Source organism: Amblyomma mixtum, chromosome 9, assembly GCF_055824585.1.
Source record: "Amblyomma mixtum isolate Tamu chromosome 9, ASM5582458v1, whole genome shotgun sequence".
NCBI lineage: Eukaryota > Metazoa > Arthropoda > Arachnida > Ixodida > Ixodidae > Amblyomma > Amblyomma mixtum.
This window is the reverse complement of record NC_143020.1, coordinates 62,993,269-63,013,712: the sequence shown is the minus strand read 5'-3', so window position 1 is coordinate 63,013,712 and position 20,444 is coordinate 62,993,269. Positions and strand designations below refer to the sequence as shown.

Below are 20,444 nucleotides of genomic sequence, written 5' to 3'. Positions count from 1 at the left end.
AGGAAGAGCCATCACTCCTCTAACTAAAACGCGGGAAACATGCAATACGTACGGTAATCTTTAAAACAGGCGCAAAACTCGTCCAGTCACGGAGCCAGAATGTCTATTGCTTTTCTGCCTGGCAGGTGAAGCAGCCCGTCGGATCCGATGCTTAATTGGCTCACATCTGCAGACACGGTACACACAGCCAACAGGAGTTTCTTCTTAATTCCAGAAAATGCAAGCAATTACCAGTGTCTAGTTACATCTCAAAGAACACAAACCATAACTTGCTACTCTGTGAGTGATGTTTGCTCATGATTAGGTCAGTATCTTACATACAGGATCTTTTCAATCCAGCATATAACTACGGCAGTCTCCGCAGATGCCGACGTCAGTTGCATAGGTGATAAATAGGAGTTTGTTATAACGAACCAGTTACCTTGGCTCTGGTGCATTACAGTAATTCGTCAAAGACACATTAAAAGTGAATGATATTCATAGCAATGATCACCGTTTTATTATGAAAACTCAGAGGAGCTCCGCAGTTTTCATTCTTTTTTCAATTTACAATAGCATACATTCGGAAGGTGGGGTGGCACAGTGGAGGGACACGATTACCACCAGTAAACACATATGCAACTCTCGGCGGTCTACTGAGCTTATGCGGCTATCTTTGTTAGTTTGCCAGATAGCTAATATATCAGACTGCCCGGCACTTCTCATTTTGGTCAGCTACATTATTCAGACCATGCAACAGATGTGCTAGGAATATACTCTATGGTAACAGGAAGTCTTTTCAGGCCAGAAGTGTATTACTGGTAAATGAGAAGGTTTCTTTCCTTGCCTCATGCCTGAAAATGGATACCACTCATACCAAGGCTAACAAACATTGACTGAATATTGAGCTGCCTGGTAAATTTTTGTCAAACAAATACTTTGATGAGGAAATCAAAATTTATGTCCAGATACCAGTTAGGCAAGAGCACAGATTAAAGTATACAGTTAAGACAACCGGTGATAGACAGCACTTGACGCATGAAGCTATGTTTAAATACTGTAGGGGATACTCATCTGATTTCAGAGGACAGTATAACTGTAGCCGACTGAACTAAACGCGTTCCTTGCATGGGCGTCTCCATAATCTGTACCTGGTTCTCGTGAATCACCCCATATTGGACATCACAACCATGCTGCTTATGAACTCAGTTAAGGATATACACTAAGAATCTGAAAGAAAAAGCACGAATGAGTAGTTTGCCTGCCGTTGGCTATGGTGCATAATTCTTTACTGGAGCTTGCTTTTAGTTCTGTTTCAAACTGTTGTTACTGATGTGCATTCTAGGAGGCTGGCTTGAGCTACTGACAGTACTTAACACTCAGCTCCAGATTTGATCCAAGGTATTTCATATGTGCTCCTCAATTTAACCATCAGAGTATGCACTCCCTCTGCTGCATTCAACCTTTAGTGGCTTGAAAGCATAAATTTTTCTCTGCTTAAGCATCTTCTCTTTCTCACATCTCCCGAAGGTGAACTGGGAGTTTCCCATAGTTCCACTACCTGCCTTTTCTCTACAGGATGCCATTAAAGTTTTGAGAGCAACATTCCCAGGATGGATGCTCCTCTTGAAACAACACAACATCGCTGGTTTGATGGTGGGAAGCATCCTGGGGTCCTTCTTTTCTTCCAGTGTTCTTTTATGATCGTTCTTCAGGCACAAGCTGACAGCAGCATATAACTCTTGGGCTGTAACACTGATCTAAGCTCAGAGAGCATAGGCTGCATTCATAGCCCTATTATCAACATTCTGCTTTTCTTTTGCCACTTTTTTTTTTTTTTGAAGTGGAGCCTTCGTCATCAGGAGGGTCGTGGATTTAGCCATGCGTAAGCGGGATGTGCATAGACTGACAAATGGGGACCCAGTGGTTCCTGGAGCCCAAGCGGAGGCAGACAGGCCCTTTCATTGTCCGTTTACTCCAGCCAGTTTGAACTATCCAATAGGGCCTGTTATGAGGCTCTTCTTTGTACTTTACGCTCGGAACAGAAGGTAAAAGAATAAATAAAGCGCACTGGATGGTTTGCTCCTATCCTGGAGCTCATACGGTCAAAGGTCTGCGAACAAAACAGCAGTGCTTAGAGCCACTCTGCTGCAATGATGGCTTCAGTGTGGCTCCATGGAAACAAGGCGACTGGTATAATTACTGACAAACATTTTCTCTTCAATTCTGCGAACCAAACTAAATCCACAGAATAGCAAAAGTCTCCCCCGCTCATCTCAAATACACCCTGTGCTCTTCCAGACAGATCGAGCCACCTCATCCCAAAAACTTCCTAATCTCATCTGCTGACTCCGCTCATTACCACCAATACTATCTTTGGCTTCTTTCAAGGTATGACCCTTTTGTAGTAGGACATAAAAATTTGGAGAAACTTCTTTAAAGGGACACTGAGGAGAACACTATTAATATTTTTTTATAGCAAAATCTGATAGTTCGGCATGTCATGGCTTTGGTGCCACTTGGCCGGCAGCGAAAGATGCATTTATTTCTAAGAAATTTGGATTCGAAGTTGAAAAAGTTTTTCCCACCGCTCTGATTCAAACTTCGGATTATCTTATGACGACACAGGACTAAGTGACGTGAAACATGACGTGCACATGACGTAACGCAGACTCCATGATTTCTAGCCTCCAGCAGAGAGGCCTAGCAGCAGCCAAAAAGAAAGCTACCGCCGGCCGCACGTTGAAGGCATCTATCGGCTATTGCGGCCGTCGCTACAGTCGCTTCGTTTACGTTTGCACCGGCGTTTTGCCAGCGTTACGATGGATACCGTTCTCAAAGTCGTCAACGAAGTTCTCGCAAATAGACACCTTCAGCATACCGTGTACCTTGTTACCGTTAGCGAAATACCGGGAGCTCGCCTCCCGCCGTTTAGCTGGCGCTGATTGGTCCCGATGCTGCAGGTTCACGCGTAGCTGCTGGGCACGTGGCGCCATCTGGCGACGTCAAGGAGATTTGCGCATGCATTGGCTGCGCCTCAGTGATTTGTAGCTTCTCGGTTCCTAGTGCTGCTAGAACCATTGGCTCTAGCAACACTGTTTTGTCCTATGACCTCACAACGCTTGTACTTGCGAGTTTGGCCTGTGGCGGCGATACCTGTATTTTGGTTCTTGCTCTTTTCTACGTTACAAGAGCTTTGTTGTCAGTATGAGTGGCGTTTTTGTAATCAGGAGCTGATATTCTGTCGATACAAGCCAACTTCAATTTCTCCTCAGTGTCCCTTTAAAACACTACTTGTTGCAATATTCTTTCGAGCTGTCATCAACACTTTTGTTTTAAATTTATTACAAGCTTATACTTTAGGATTGCCTGTAAAGTCTCATCAGGACATCAAACACAGAAGAGATGCTGCACTTGTCCCCTGTGCCATATAGACATGCAAATATGGGAGGTTCAAATATTGATATCTTCAAAAACAAATGAACAAAAAAATACATCAAGTGTACAGAATTGTCTGCTTCTTGATTAGGCAGCATAAACAGCATACAACCTGTGATGTGGTGGTGGAAAATGAGTGACAAATTGAAAGCCATGAACTGACAATTAAGTGGCCCCTAATTAACATCATGACAGGTAAAAAAACCTTCAAAACTCTCATTTCAAAAGACCAGAAGGAATTCCTTAGTTATCCGAAGGTACACCCATGAAATGCCACCCCCCTACAAACTGCCCAAAATGCGGCAACAGCTCATGAGGAGGCTCCGTTGCCCAAACAGCAGCTGACGGGCAGCTTTGGTGTGTTGGAAGAACAAAGCGGACGTAAATTAGAGGAACACACTGGCGAAAAAATGGTGAGACTGCTTATAAAAAAAAACATTTGACATAAGACAACCCAAAGGGCACTGAAACTCCCTTGGACGTCCCATGGACATCCACAGCACGTCGAAAGGAGTTTCGGTGCCCATTGGAAGCCAGATGACGTCCAGCTGACATCGCCATGGGCTAACAAACTGAATCTACATGTCTAGGCCATTTCTTGGCCTAGCAGCAAGGACTCTTCCATTGTCAGCCCTACATCTGCTGTAGGCACAACACAGGTGCATGGACTACAATGCACCATGCAATAGGTGAAATTTTTACACTACCGCTTCCACTGCTGGTGACACCTCTGCAACCTTCGTCAGGAACCCCATGCGAAAGTCAACAAGTGGGCTTTGCCACATACTTAAGCCTACCAAGAGATAGTAGAGCTCATGCTAGAAGAGGTGTGAAGGCAACGAGACGAGTGCCATGGGTGTGGGCATTAAGCATATATCACATCATGGACAAAAAACTACTGAGAATGTTTACTAGATTCAAATCGGAGCGAAAGCACGGATCTGTGCTACGTAGAGACGACGACAGTGAGCAGGCAGTGCCGCGGGACGAAGCAGATGGAAGTTGTTGAAGACGACGCTCTCCAATGCACAGCGTGAGAGTGTGGTGCAGTTTAACACGAGGAGCGTTGGCTGCAGCAATAGCCCAGTGGTCTCGCTAAGCGGCCCTTAAAGGACATCTGTTCGTGCAGCCGCGGGTTCGACTCCCAGTCATGGATATTGACTGAATTTCTTTTTCTCTTTTTCATGGTCTGACCTCTAACTTAGCTGAAGGTCAAAACTAGACACCCGATGATCGAAGCTCAAGGTCCCCATAGTGAAGCTTTCGCTTCAGTAAAAAACTACAGGCTTTAGTGTTGTGATTCTTCGAAAGGGGTGGTCGGCCAACTTGTTCGCATCACACGTGATATGTCGGAAGGTACACCAACAGAACACAGAACTGCGCAGGAGGTCCAAGCCTACCAGCCTCCAAATGTGACCGGAACACATGATAAATAACGCAAAGATAATACCTTTGTAGTTTTTTTCCTAGCATTCATTGCTTGGCTGATTTTCGGTTTGGTTTGGTTTATGGGGTTTTACGTCCCAAAGCGACTAAGGCTATGAGAAATGCCGTAGTGGAGGGCTCCGGAAATTTCAACCACCTGGGGTTCTTTAACGTGCACTGACATCGCACAGTATACGGGCCTGGATCACCGCAGCCGGGATCGAACCCGCGTCTTTCGGGTCAGCAGCCGAGCACCATAACCACTGAGCCACCGCGGTTATGGCGGTTATACCTGCTCAGATATTGTGCTTTTTCTGCACCTGTATTATAACAAAAAAAAGGCTACCTTTTCTGTGCCTGTCAGCAATGCCATGATACACCAACAGAAAGCCTTTCAGTGCATGTCAGCAGTTCCATGATTCACTGAAACAATACAGCTCTGAACTGCACAGAAGTGCACTAGACGGAGCAATGCCAGCTTCTGCATGTGTAGCCGAGCAGCGAACTGTGACGCAGCAGTGCACCTCGTCACACTGCTGCGTTGTTAACAGACAACAATACACAGCCTTTGTCAGAAGTTAGGAGCCCAGGGGGTTTGCTTCTGAAGCACACTGTCTGGTTCGTAATGCATCTCCAGCGCTCGAAATTTGCTGAAGGTAAGAAGATTTCTGGTCCTGCCTCCTCCGTTGGGTAGGACAACCCCGAATGTTACAGGAGTCCCACTACGAGGCTTAGAAGCAAACCCCCTGGGCTCTAAACTTTTGACAAAGACTGTACATCCAGTCCAAAACTGTGCCAGCACTCATGTCTAATTTGCTTGTTGACTTCACACCAATGGTCAAACCTGTCCCACACATGGTGTTGCACACATGCTGACAAAACTAGGGTGCCAGCATTGTGCTCCACTACACCGCAGTATATTTCACATGCAGCTACCACAGTGGTTCAAGGCTGGCAGCAAGATCCCTCTCCTGTGTTTCTGGTGTCTCTGGGATGTGGTGGTATGCATGTGACCACTCACATAACATCATCTATGGCGATGAAGCATTTCAAAGATGCGGGGTGTATGATGAGAAAAGTCACTCGTGCATTGCGCAAAGTCAGAAGCAATTCCTCTTTAGTCCATGCAGTTTTAAGCAAAAAATGAGGTCCCTACAAGTGAGAGCCATGGCCTCAATGACGCTGCCTACAAGCCCTTTCGCTTATCATGAAATCGTGAGCCAACATAAATCAAAAGCACGTGATTTCCTTTCTGTGCAGTCAAAGAGAGGGCATTGTGTGTACAGAGTTGGCTTTATAGCAACTTTAGTTTTGTGTATCAGGGTTTAACATCCTAAAGCGACCCAGGATAGGAAAGACACCACAATGAAGGGCTCCAGAAATTTCGACCACCAAGGGTACTTTAACATGCACTAACATTGCAGAAGATACGGACCTCTAGACCCTCTTGAACCTGTGCTAGTAGGCGCAAGTTTTTGGTAAATAAACTTTCAGAGTTACTCCGCACAAAAGCGGTGTCCTCCATGGGGAAGACTGCACAACATGCAGCAGAGAAGAATGGAGGTTACTCATTTGGAATTCACCCAAAAAGTTGCTCATCGATCTTCATTAGAATGAACGTGTGCAATGGTATGTCTATGAACAAAAACACAGCGTTTGAGAAAGTGAAAAGTTTAAACTTTTCTCCAAAGCCACCAAAAAAAAAAGTAGCTGTGCCACTGGTAATGCAATGTCAACAGACAAAATAGCTTTGTTGTGGGGAACAGTACAAACTCCTGAAGAGAGTGATGATAGCAATTCTTTCCTGGATTCAAGGAACAATGAGGTCTAAGGATGCTCCAAGTACAACACTAAACAAAAGCAAACAGCACCTTTTTGAAGAACTGCACTACTATTGAATTTTAATGCACAATATGTCAAGCAAGGAAGTTTTACAAACAGCTGGAATGCATTCAACATTTTGAAAGGGGAAACTGCAATAAAATAGTAATGTGCACTAAGCAATTTTTCACAGTTGACCCAAATTATGAGCCTCACACAGCTCATAAGATTACGTTTTCCAATGGTACTAAGCACAGTATTTTTTTTTCGTTTCAGGAGACACAACAAAGAACTCCTCAAGCCACCAAATTAATGCAAGACACATCATTCTGAGGCTGGACACCTGCTTCTCCTCACTCATTCCTGCCATTAACACTGCTGGAATAAATACACAAAGATTTAACAAGAACAAGTTTTCCTCTATTGTAATTCAAACATTTATAGGTTCGGATATAAATGAGTGAACTGATAATGAGTGTAACAAAAATTAGCCCACTCAGGCTAAAGGATTAAAAATAATTCTTTTGTGCACTTTTACTCTCCGAAACATCAATGAAGCAGAGTAACATTTAGCACCAGTGAAGAATATTCGGTATAAAGTTTTTGAAAGTCTCTTTTAAACACGAAATGATGCCATCCACGCAAGGCCATGATTTCATTTCCATTCATGCAAATTTACACGCATAGCAGGCTGGCTCTCTGTGTTCAGGATAGACTGACAGTCTGTATATTGCCTAAGAGAACAAATGTTGTTTTCTGAAAACTCCGCAAAAGTGAACAAAACTTACAAATGTGATTAATGGTTAGCTACCAACACATTTCCTAGGGCATTCAGCTAGAATCTCGCTAGCTTGCATATAAAAAGGTAGCTAGGAAAACATATTGACTAAGGATTCACGAACCACTGCTATTCCTTGTGAATCGCCTTTCTGTGCCGTTTCAAATTATCGCTGTGGATGAAACTCTTTTGGCACAAGTCACATTGGTAGAGCTTTTCACCCTTATGGGATCTAACATGCTTCGCAAGACCTGAATGTCCTGCAAACGCCATGGGGCACAGCTGGCACTGATAAGGCTTTTCACCTGTGTGTGTACGGACGTGTCTCGCCAGATGATTCCTCTGTGCAAAGCTGCTACCACAGCTGTCACAACGGTAAGGTCGCTCGCCTGTGTGTATGCGCTGGTGTTGCTCAAGGGTGACTTTTTGTGCAAAGCTGCTACCGCAGTGGTCGCAATGGTAAGGACGTTCACCAGTGTGAGTGCGCTGGTGTACCTTCAGATTGGACTGATCTGCAAAGCTGTTCCCACATTCATCACAATGGTAAGGGCGGTCACCTGTGTGAGTGCGCTCGTGTCTCTTCAGGGTAACCATTTGTCTAAAGCTGCTCCCACAGTGGTCACAAAAGTAAGGTCGTTCGCCTGTATGAGTGCGCTGGTGTGTCTCCAGATTTACCTTTTCTGCAAAGCTCTTTCCACAGTCGTTACAATGGTATGGCCGGTCGCCGGTATGGGTTCGGAGATGCCGCACTAGCAGGTATCTTCTTTTGAATCCCTTGTTGCAGTGGGTGCATTTGTGCAGCTTATTTCCTGAGGGATTACTGTGGTGGCTACCCATACCAGAAGGAGTAGATTCCATGCAGTGGCTCACAGGGTGCCTTCCACTGGTTGAATCTTGCAGAGGAGGTGTGCCACGGTCACCTTTTGTGACGACGGAACCTGTGTTGCACAGGCAGAGTAATTTAAATAAAATGAAAGAATCAACAATCCACACTTCTCATGGAGCTAGAAATAAAAGTAGAATGCAGAGGACACTCTCATCAAAAGTGGTGGATAACTATCAAAAGTTTCGTTCAACAGATCTGCCTTAAGGAGAAATCAGGCCTGAAACAAGATGTCCCTACAGTCCATTCTGCACGCAGGCAAAAAAAAAAACGTTTCGGCTGCATCAGATGTTATCACTGCAAAAAAAATTGGGCAGCCTTTGTAATCTATCCAAAGTTGCGGCATTTGACCCCGACATCTTACTGGCATCATGACGGACATTGTCCAAAGTCCACACAGGTAGGCTTAACCCTTTCACTGTCACGGACGTACCGGTACGTTTTTGCACTCCCCCCCCACAGTGTCACTGACGTACCGGTACGTTCTGTATCGTGCGTTCAAAATTTCGCGCTTGAGTGCAAAGCTGACGCTCTTGGACTAGCTGCGCCATCTGTTGAATATTTCTACAAGTTAGTATTTTCGCCCCTTACTGTTTTGGTATGTGCACTGAAGAGTACGGAGCGACTGCCATCCCACCCCTCTCTCTTTGCGGTCGCTCCGCGTTCGCCGGATCATGACGCACGCGTATGGTTATGGGTCCAAGGGTTGTTCTGCCATCTGCCGCTGTTTTGCAGGTTTTTATTTTTCTTCTATCGGTGTGTGAGCTATGGCGCTTCAAGTTCAAGGGCGCGCGCCGTTGCCACTCCGAGAGTCAAAGAGACTGACACATGACCCGATCGCTGCTTTCACTCTCTCGTCGCACCCTCGCTTGCGGCTGGCAGCAGCAAAAGCAAAGCCCCTCAACTTTGTTTTAGCCTTTTTCCATCTCCCTCTCTCATCTTTATCACACAGCGTCCCATTTCTCTCCGTTTTGCGGGCCACTGAAAGCACACCCCCGCTGCGCGCAGTTACTTTCGGATATGGCTGACCGCGCGGGACCTTCCTCTGCGCATTGGAGCGGTGGCTCTTCAGATTCTAAATACGAGCCGAGCTCGGATTCGGACTCTGACAGCGTCTCATCCGAGGAAGAGGCGAGTCCCGCATCGTCAGATTCTGACGTTGAAACGGCGGGACCATCATCCCGGAAGTGTGCGACACTGGGGGTGCGTCACGGGTAGAAACAGCCGACAGCGAAAAGGTTAATAGCTAAACAAGTGGCAGTCAGCTATGCTTAGCCCAATGCCATTTTTTTTAGTTATTTGCTCCTTAGACAGCGTCTATAAGGAGGAAAAGGCTAACGGCTAAAAGCCTTATGAGGCCTTGGTGTCCTGTACAATTTCTTGCATCAATGAACAGAACTCGCGGTGGTGACAGTTTGGCGAGAATAGTTCCCATATCACAGAAAACAATTTTTCAGAACACCGAAGGCAATATCATCATCATTCACCACAGCTTCAACTAAAGCTTCCATATCCTACAAACTGCTCTTTGATAGACAACCTTCAGGAAAGCATATATGGACAAAAACTGCAGATTCTAACCTGGTGAGTTCTGCCATGAAAGTACACCATGGCTGTGGTCCCCGGAGCTCGAACCTGCATGGGAAAACCAGATCACATCCACTAAGACAAAAGATTACACGTGGCACAGTTTATGCGGTGTTATGCGCATAACACAGTGAATACGAAATAAAACTCGTAAAACAGCTCTTCCAGGTTGTATATATTCAGTAGGTCGAGCTTGAAAAGAAGTGCGTTCAAAAGCAAACATTTGTCGTAATTCTGCCTGCAGACAGTTACTATACTTATGCTCCCGAAACACTGACAATTGTCTACAAATTTACAGGCCTACTGGAAGCGAGCCAACAGCCATTGCACTGAAGAATGAACTTGCACAATTTCTGGCTTCATGGGGAGGACAGCACAAGTCTGCCTAACACAGGCTTAAGAACTAACACGTGTCAGTTATGTTTCATGACAAAAAAACTTCATAGAGCCATCATTTTTTATTAAACCTTTTATAGTGACTGTACTGTGCATAGAAAAAAAACTTCCGGAGGATGACTACTGGGAAAAACGTCCCGGTTACAGCTGGCCACGAATGTTGCCAATTTGCCGAAAATGATGCTCTGCCTCCACCGTCTCCAAGAGTGCAATTAATGGAGTAGAAGCACATCTGAAACTGCACACTACTCTGTCTTAAGTGAAGTAAGAGCATACCATATTTACTTGTGCAACACCCACACCTCCAAGTTTGGGGCAAGAAATGAGGGGGGAAAAAAAAGGAAGAAACTAGTGTGACCGAGTTTCCCAATGCACTGCTCTGAAAAAGGTTTAAGGTGACCAGTTCTTCTAACACCATGGATGGCACTAAAGCACATTTCTGTGAACATAATGACGAGGCGAGCTCATTGGAACTAATAACAGTGAAAGGTCGTGATGACGGTGATGAATTTTTATGATGCAAGGTTAGCTTTGGTGAAAGAACATCATGGTGCAAGGCACTTTCGTCAATGCAAGGGGGGGTCCAATACCCATTTTCAGGCATTACATTCAGCGAAAGGCAGGGACAAAGCTTGCATAATATACCACAGGTGGGTACCTAGTGGAACAGTGAGTCCAACACTGTACATCCTACATGCGAGATGCACGCTCCAATGACTAGGCCACCGTTGCAGGGAGAGTGAACGTGGCGAGAAACAACGAACAAAAGTACGACTTATCATCAGTTGTTGAGTTACGCTGAGCAGATATCACAACAGCACTATATTTGTTGTACGGACATTTTGTGATGCAAGACAAGCAGTCGGGCAAAACTAAAAAACGAACACTCTGGGTCAGTACGGTATAACTGGTGCTACATTGAGCAACACTGTATATCATCACCAGAGCAACCAGCTTAAAAAAAACATAGGCCAATTTTTTTAAATGGCTTCGCATTATAATAAATAGTTCCCACCTTAAAGACAAATAAAAGCCCGCACTACAATCATGAAATGAAATCCATACACTAAGAATTCCAGGTGTGCAGGTCAGCATTCAGTATTGTTAGAAAACTAAAATAAACATTGTCGCATTATTATTAAAAAGGCCTCGAAACGGAAAGGAAGATGTCGAAATAGAGGCTAAATGAACACAGCAATGGATACAGTTTGGACAGAATAAATAATACTACGTGCAATGACAAAATGAGGTCAGTCACTTGTGACCAACCGTGAGGAATCATAGCGTACTCTTCAGCAAAGCTCTAAGGATGCCCAAAAACCAGTAAACGGCGGCAAATACAATAGCATGTAGAATACACCACACGATACAGCACAGGATTTGCAGAGGTACGTACAGTCTTCACAAAACCCCAACCACACACAACGGAAGAGTGCGAAGTGCTGGAGTCACACACTGAATGATGTAAGCAAGAATTCGCAAGGATTCGAGGCCATACAGCACAAGAATCAGGACAAAGATTAACGTGTCAAACACAGATGCAACAAAAGGCCAATTATTTTAACGCACACAATTTTCACCCTTTATGTTCGTGCTTAGAGTGAAAAACATGAAAGAATACTTAATAAATGAAAAAACCAATTTGCAGGCTGAACAGAATGGTCACACATCTAGCACAACTGCATTTTGTGGCTTCACCCGATGTCGCACATGAAGTTTTTCACAATGACCATCATCTCAGAGGTGGTCTTGCCTTGATCTCTGAATAACAGGATGGGGTCAGATTCAAACCATCTTGTACCAAAAATAAAGGCATCATTTTGTGCCATTTCTATTTTTGATTATGCATAACATTTGGAACCAACAGGCCTCCTTTGTTAAAGGTGCGCACCAGATGCTTGTTTTTTTTCTTCAGTTCTCCAATCACAAAGTTACTTGGCAAAGGGACTTTGCAACATCTCCTGAATGTTATAACTGCCCTAAAACACATTCCAAACTGAAACATTTTGTCTTCTAGAATGCCCCACGGCCATTCAGCCTCCCACTGACCAAATAATGCGATTCTACACCTAATTGCCCACCACGAGAGCACACAAGTTGCCGGCTTCACTCGACTGCTCTATGTTGTCAGGTGTTCTGTTAGTACCCTAACTGAAATGAGAATCCCCCTGAAGCTTAATTTAAACTATTCAACCAATGCAAGCCAGTGATTTCTGCAACAAGTTTTTTGAGCTCAGAAGAAGAAAGAACTTCGTGCCTATATTTATTCCCGTTATTCCCTCCTTCCTTCTACATCCCAAGCCTAATGCTATTCCTATGATAAGAATCACATTATTTTCGAAACGAGTTTGCTAAAAAATTTTTTGTTTTGAGTGCGCTCCCCATTGTCCTTATTTAAACCCGCGCAATACAAGTAAAAACCATTAAAAAACACTAACGTCTCCCTTTGTGCATAGACACAGTACACTAAGACCATTGCATATGCAATTTTCAAGCTCATGAGCATCAAGCAATGGAGCCATGGAAGGCTGGAAGGTATGGCATTGAAGGTTTCTTCCTCTGGAACCTTGTACACGTTGGCTTAACAGTAACGGCCTGCAAAATAACGGAGAACAGTTAAGTGTCACTATAAAAGAAACACAAAAGCCACAAGCAACAGGGTCAGTGCATTTATGTAAATGGCGGTGCACAAAATCAATGTCTCAATACACTTTCTGTAATGTTCTTTGCTCTGTAAGCACAAATTGTGAAAGGATATGGATAGGGAAAAAGAAGTGCAATGTACTGTAAACTGTGAGTACAAATTTTTGAAACTGGTTTATTGGAGTTAAACGTCCCAAAGCGACTGAGGCTATGAGGGACGCCGTAGTGGAGGGCTCCGGAAATTTCGACCACCTGGGGTTCTTTAATGTGCACTGACATCGCACAGAACAAAGGCCTCTAGAACTTCACCTTCATCGAAATTCAGCCGCCGCAGCCGGGATCGAACCCGCGTCTTTCGGGCCAGTAGCCGAGCACCGTAATCACTGGGCCACCGCGGCGGGGACAAATTTTTGAAACTGATGTTCTCCAACAGCTAAAATGCACTGTCACATGTGATATCTTTAGCACAGCTGGTCTGGACAGTTCTCTTTGTGCACACAGATGGATTCTGATGCACCTAACTTTCCACATGCACATAAGTGAAGGTAAGGTTATGCATATGTTCACAGCAGTAGGCTGCATTCGAAGGTTCTTCCTCAAGCATTTACTCAGTGTCCTCCTAATACTGCTCCTCATGCCTGTAACTTGAAAAAATGCATAGTAGAGTAAGGAGAAGTCACCAAGGCCACAACAGCATTGTTTATAGGGTTTGTGTATTGAATACGTATAATGCAGTTTTAGATCAGCGGAAGCACTCATGAGGAGACTCACTCAGGCTCATATTCAGATGATTATCTGAGTGGTAAGCGAGTTGGATCAGGACTCAAATTCAGATCGCAACCCGAGTCGTAAGCGAGTCCGGGCGCAGGCTCGTATCATGATCTGTGTTTTCGCAACGACGGTGCACGCTTAGATTTTTTTGCCTCCTTTATTACTGACAGCAGAGTGGAGGAATGATTAACTGCCGCGAAAAAGGATGCCTGAGGGCGAGGCAGGCTGGCGACATCTGCGGTCGAGCGAAGAAGGGGATTCCGCGGAAGCTGGGAAGACGACATTTTGTCCCATCCCCATTGCCGGTTTTACATGGGTGCAGTAATGTGCCGGTAGCTCTGTCAGAGTCCCTCCATGCAGTTGAGAGTTCATATAACCACGACGACGTGCAATCAGTAAATCATTCATGACACATATGTAAGCTGTCCAATTCTCGCATAAAGGCAACATAGCACTTATCTCCATTACGTTTAAAAATGCGGACCATGCAACTTGAAAAATGAAATTGAAAACATCAGGGTACAAATTTAATCCAAAGAGCGTCAGACCAAGAAGATGCATTCGTGAGCCTTAATTTGGATCTCTGTAGCCACACATACGCGTGGCCGAAAAGTATGACCACATTACCAAGCAGGCAGCTGATAAGAAGCTCAAAAAGTGGTCATGCTTTCTGGCCACATATGCAGCTACAGGGACGTCAGGGGAAAATGCAGCGTATCCAACACTGAGGTTTTGTTCACCATGACACCGACAGACTGCCAGCTTACAATGCGACCCTATGCTTTGCCACAGAAAAATTTTGACTTTTGACGCCACATGACTACGTTTGTGGCTGTGGCCTAATGGCCACTGTCGTGACATGTGCCAACAGAGTACGTAGGTAAGGATGAGATGTCCTCCACTGATCCTTTGAAGGCATGATCAAACATAAAAATATGGCAATATTCATGCATTACAACCATCGAATACAAATTCAATCAAGCATCTTCAATTCAGGACGTGAGAAATATGTGCACTACCAATCATCGAATTTTCTCAACCAAGAAAAGAGTGATTCAGTTGTGATTTCAAACGGGATACACAACTGCAATGCAGAAATCACTCCTGCTTTACTTTTATACAATATTTTCGTCTGAGACTTCCAACAAAAAATATTAAGCCAAATAGCAGACAAAAAAAGCAGATATGAAATAAATAAAAAGATGGCTAAAAGAAGAGGCATTATCCCAACTAAAGAAGGCAGGACATTGCGTGAACGCGAAGGAGCCAGTGCGTAACTTGCAACACAATGGCTAACGAGCCATCAGACTCCAATAAACATCAGAACTAAAAAAACTGCACAACACATCACAGAAATCGAAGGAATATAGCGTAGAATACAAAAAGTAGCCTTCGATGGAAAAAAATATAAACAGAACAGGATCCAAAGCTTACAAATAAGAAGGGCCAGTAGAAAAACAAAACAATTCACCACTTTAACCAACTAGGCGAGGAGGCACTCGCCACAGGCCTGATGTAAAAAAGATGTCAAGCTATCTATTAATCTAGGGGAGATCTCTTGATGTGCTGTACAAAGACACGTCCCGCAATACATATGTTTTACAGGACAGGAGCACCGAGATACGGGTTGGCATAAACTGGCTGCAGTTCTTCCCCTGGCTACTGTTACGCCTCCAATGCCTGCAAAACCGAGAACACACAAAATAGCCCCCTTTCCCCCTCCACGAAGAGAAAAGAACGACTTTCAAGTAGACCATTTAGTGCAATCGAAGCGTAGGATGCATTGTTCATTCGTCTGTAGTGTCACTAAAACGGGGAAAAAAGGATTTTTGCTAGTATGCTTCCACAAGTCACCACAACGCACCGTGAACGCTTTTCACACATAACGCCAAAGAATTCATAAATCATCACCCTCTTTACCGCAAAGCTCTTGACTGCAAAAGAACTAACTGTTGCATTTGCTATGCGATTACGAACATATAAGAACGCAGACATCCGAGAAAAAATGCGAACCGCGCGATTTCCACGAACGCGTGCTGTCTGTGCTAAAGCCTGCTACAAGAGAAATAAGGCGTGGAAAGTTGACTGTCGACCGACTCATTGAGATGGTCACGGCTGAAGACACACACCTAATGAATTTTCACAAATTAACGGAAATTAGAGCCTACTGCGTCTACTTGTCCGCAGTTGATGAAAGTGTTCAAGTAACGGGTTTCAAGAAATAATTCCGACAGGTTTCACTGAAGAAAATTTGTCTGGTATTGCAGTTAGACTTTTCTGCGGCTTTCATGTCACTGGTAAAGGCGTTAACAAACCCGAATCTTTCCTGACTGCGACGTGACATTTGGCCACGCGCGCAGAAACACGGACCATGTCTTCACACGCGCACGCTGCAAAAGTGACGTTCACCGGGTTGCACGAAGTTATCCTTGCTCTGTCCGTAGGCACATAGATTTCCTTCTGCAAAGTTTCTCCTTCTCACAGACTGGCAACACACAAAATCGAGTATGTAAAGTATAGTTCACTATAATGTAAAGCAACATACTGAGGAACTGTCAAAACAGGCAACACACGCAAGCGGGCATTTGTTGATGCGGCCCGCGATGCAGCTTTCGCCGTCATAAATCCTCTCAACATTGCTGTAGGCATGTTTAATTAAATATATATATATCAAAAAACATTATCAGGACCATGTATACAACCTCAAATAAGTATTAGTGACGAAACAAAATCTGATCTGTGCACAAGATATAGTTCTTTGAAAACTGGCTGTCAGTTGTGACATTCCAGCGCGATCGAAAGCAAAACCGGCACTGTTGGTTTCGGTATTGCGCCCGAAGGAGCCCAAGGGGTGAATTTTATATCCGAATTTTGTATCCGGCTTAGCTTGTACGTGCGATGATTTACTCGTCGCAACCAACGTTTTTGGTCGCAACTGCGTACTGCGCGAATAGAAACCATATGTGGAGACACTCCTCCACGGTATTCAAACTACCGGACGCGTTGAATGCGCAGAACTGGAAGCGTCTTGCTCGGTGCCACCACGCGCAATGTATGACGCATGTATCCTGAACTCGTAGCATATGGCCAGGGACTTTGTTTAAAAGGCCCTGGTCATGCACAAAGTTTTGAAGCGGAAGCTTCACTACGCTGGTCGCGCTTTAAGCTAAATTGTTTTTGTTTTTTTCAGTAAAGGAAATGGCGCAGTATCTGTGTCACATATCTCGGTGGATACCTGAACCGCGCCATTATGGGAAGCGAGTGAAAGAAGAAAGAGAGAAAGAGGTGACGTAGTGGAGGTCTCCGGATTAAGCCTGAGGACATCATCATCATTAATTTCGACCACCTGGGTTTCATTAACGTGCACTGACATTGCACAGCACACGGGCGCCTTTTACGTTCCGCCTGCATCGAACGCGGCCTCCGCGGTCGGGTTCGAACTCGGGTACTCGGGCTCTGTAGACGAGCGCCTCAACCGCGGAGCCACCGCCACCACCGCGGCCGGTACGCTTTGAGCTGCGAAACCACTGTCCCAGGGGTCCAGTTATGCGCATTTCTTTCGCTTTCGAAGCTGCCGCTCTTCATCGGATTCGTAGCTTAAAAAATAAGAAAGGTGTCGCCTTTAATTCGCTTTCGAAGTACCCTTCCTTTTCCCCAACATACAGGGACCTAAGTATTTATCTGCCAGAGAAAAAAAAAAAATCTGGGCGCAATCTAATGGCCTGTAATCAAGACCAAACCTCGCTGACAAGATAGCGTACGTGTTGCTTTGCGTTGAGTTTTACGGCGCATAAGCGACTTCTATGGAGCTTAAATCTGACAGTTTGATAAGCTTTCTTTTTCTTAAAATATAAAAACAAGACGTGTCCACAAGCCCTTTCTCTAGCGAGCAAAAAACAAAGGCAAAAAGACCGGCCTACATTCAAAATAAAACAATGGAAAATGTTTTTTCCTCACAACTTTGTCCAGTTTTGCCCGTTAAGCTGCATGTATATGTTTGTGCGTCCAATATGCAAAGGTGGCATAAAATGACTTCAGTGAATGCCTCCAATAGGAAAGAGGGACCGTGCACTATCGAACATTCAAGCCTTTACATCAATGTATAGACAAATAGTGCAGAGCCTTTTCTTTTGATCTGCTCAACAAATGAACAGACTTGAAACTTTGCATGCATGACTCTGAAGATATTATTGATTTACGATAGATTTATACTGTAATCTGGGCATTTAAATTCTTCTATAGGGGCTTTGACACTTGTTGTGTTGTCTGCATCATTTCTGCAGTGAGCACAGATTCATCTGATAGTATATATTCCTCCAGGCTTCACATTTAATGGAATTCGATATATGCTCTACACAGTTTTTTGCTTGATTGAGCAACTTTGATGATAAACGCCAAGAGCTTTCAACCTCAAAACTTAACAATAAGCAAATTATTTTTACTACCATTTAATCAGACCAGTTCAGCTGCGTGATGCCCAATTACGTAATCATATGACCCAAGTCCTGCATGAACGTTTGAACCCTTGCTCTATTTCATCAAAATGCCTTACCTTTAATTAAAAATGAAATGGGTCTTATTTTACCTGAGCACTTACTTGAAGGATCTTTAAACATATTTTTTCTATATATATATATATATATATATATATATATATATATATATATATATATATATATATATATAATGATTTCAATGAATCGTTTGAGTCAACATGAATGCCATTCAACTCGATGTATCTTAAGATTTACTTCAATATTTCATTTAGAAGTCTTTATTTATTTACTTATTTATTTTGTACTTCCTCAAAGGCCCTCTGAAGCGGTATGACATCACATGAGTGCTTTACTGAGCATAACAGTGCTTCAGTTGATTTGAATAGTGATGAGAACCCCAGGTGGTCGAAATTTCTGGAGCCCTTCACTACGGCGTCCCTCATAGCCTGAGTCGTTTTGGGACGACAAACCCCAACAAACCAAACCAATAGTGATGGGGTCAGTGTGGAGCACAATGTGGGCAGCCAAGTCATTTCATGCCTTTCACAGTGCGTACAAAAAATGAAGACAGATGTTCAGACTTGCGGGCAGGCGGAGGATAGGTGGTCTTTCCATGGTTCGTGTGCCTCGAGGTGTGGTAGGCAGGGATGACAAGACTTGTGCACTTTATCATAACAGAATTCATGACATAGACATAGTCTTGTGATGTGACATCATTTAGTTAAATTTGCGAGATGAGCACTGCATTTTAATTTGGTGACACTTTCACGATAAGAGCAAACAGAGAAGATGAACCTACAGCGGCGTGGTTTTGCATTGCTTCCAGTGTATTCTTCAATTATTAAGATTAGGGTCCCAATTACTCATGCACACTCTAGTCTCGACAGTACAAATGTTACATAAGCTAATGATTTCAACGATGCTGGTTGAAAGCTTATAAAGTATAGAGCTTATAGAGTGCCGTTTGTAGGGAATGTTCACTCTTGATTTCTTCTTGCCGAGCTTGTGCAGCAACTTCATCTGCTTTCTAATTGCCACTGATTCCGAAGTTGCTCGGAACTCTGCAAAACGGCTCTTGTTACATTGTCCATGATGTCGCCGATTTGTGGTGTAACTGCATTTGTACTGTGAAGTCAGGCACTTGAGTATGCTTAGAGAGTCAGTTGAAATGATGCCGTTCACAATGTTATCATTTATTATTTTTTCTAGTCTCAGAGAGGGCGTAACACTCTGCGATGATGATGGGTGCACTCCGAGGTAGTAGCAATGTCTTTCTCAATTGTTTTGTACTATGGCACTGCAAAGGTAGCATTCTGATTTCGAATCATTGGCATAAAATGCTGCATATTCATCGTATTTTTAGTTTTCTAAACATTTTTGCAATATATGTTCATTAGCCGTTTATTTTTTGTGAAAATGTGTTAATGTATGGTAAAGTGAAATTACAGGAGGTGTGCCATGGTCGCTCTGTGTGACGACTGAACCTGTGTTGCACAGGCAGAGTACTTCAAATAAATAATAGCTTTATTTGTAGTATTGCTGGCTTGGTAGTGCAAAGCATCTTGGGTTGCCTCTTTTCTTCCACTGTTCTTTTATGATCGTTCTTCAGGCACAAGCTGACAGCAGCAGATAACTATGGGGCTGAAACACTGGCCTAAGCTCACAGCATAGGCTGCATTCATACCCCTATTCTCAGCATTCTGCTTTTCCCATTCACTGTTGGATACAGTGATGCACCGCAGCCACTTTTTTTTGAAGTGGAGCCTTCGTCATCAGGAGGCTCGTAGATTAAGCCATGCGTAAGGGGGATGTGTGTAGACTGACAAACCAGTGCCCAGTGGTTCCTGGAGCCCAAGCGGAGGCAGACAGGCCCTTTCACTGTCCATTTATACCAGCCAGTTTGAACTGTCCAATAGGGACTGTTATGAGGCTCTTCTTTGTACTTTGCACTCAGAAGAGTGGGTAAAAGAATAAATTAAGGGCATCGGAAGGGACGCTCCTAGCCTGGAGCTTGTACGGCCATAGGTCTTCGAAGAAAATGGCAGTGTTTAGAGCCACTCTGCTGCAATGGCGGCTTCAGTGTGGCTTCATGGAAACAAGACGACTGGTATAATTACTGAAAAACATTTTCTCTTCAATTCTGTGCATCGAACTACATCCACTGCACAAACAACAGTCTCTCTCGCTCACCCCAAATACACCCTGTGCTCTTCCAGACAGATCGAGC

At 44.1% G+C, this 20,444-nt stretch overlaps 2 protein-coding genes across 3 annotated transcripts in view; both read right to left on the bottom strand.

Moving 5' to 3' along the window:
- Nucleotides 1-8,179, bottom strand: part of LOC149329334 (uncharacterized) — a 44,611-nt gene extending 36,432 nt beyond the window's left edge. The window contains exon 1 of the mRNA XM_089561950.1: nucleotides 8,117-8,179. The gene's annotated coding sequence lies outside the window, so the exon portion shown is untranslated. The remainder of the gene's footprint in view (nucleotides 1-8,116) is intronic.
- On the bottom strand, nucleotides 5,600-16,332 carry LOC149329333 (uncharacterized). 2 transcript variants are annotated; one of them, XM_089561936.1, is made up of 3 exons: nucleotides 16,131-16,332; nucleotides 9,906-12,902; nucleotides 5,600-8,379 (listed from the first exon to the last, which is right to left on the bottom strand). In XM_089561936.1, exon 3 carries the CDS (start codon nucleotides 8,297-8,299, stop codon nucleotides 7,571-7,573), a length of 729 nt encoding a protein of 242 aa, XP_089418062.1. In that variant the 5' UTR covers nucleotides 8,300-8,379; nucleotides 9,906-12,902; nucleotides 16,131-16,332; the 3' UTR covers nucleotides 5,600-7,570. The 2 variants fall into 2 exon arrangements, with proteins under 2 accessions (XP_089418062.1, XP_089418061.1); XM_089561935.1 differs by having other exon boundaries at nucleotides 9,906-16,332.
- Between the last annotated feature and the right edge of the window lie 4,112 nt (nucleotides 16,333-20,444).

Coding starts and splice junctions, on each gene's coding strand:
- LOC149329333 (XM_089561935.1), bottom strand. CDS start 8,299: ATGGAATCTACTCCTTCTGGTATGGGTAGCCACCACAGTAATCCCTCA.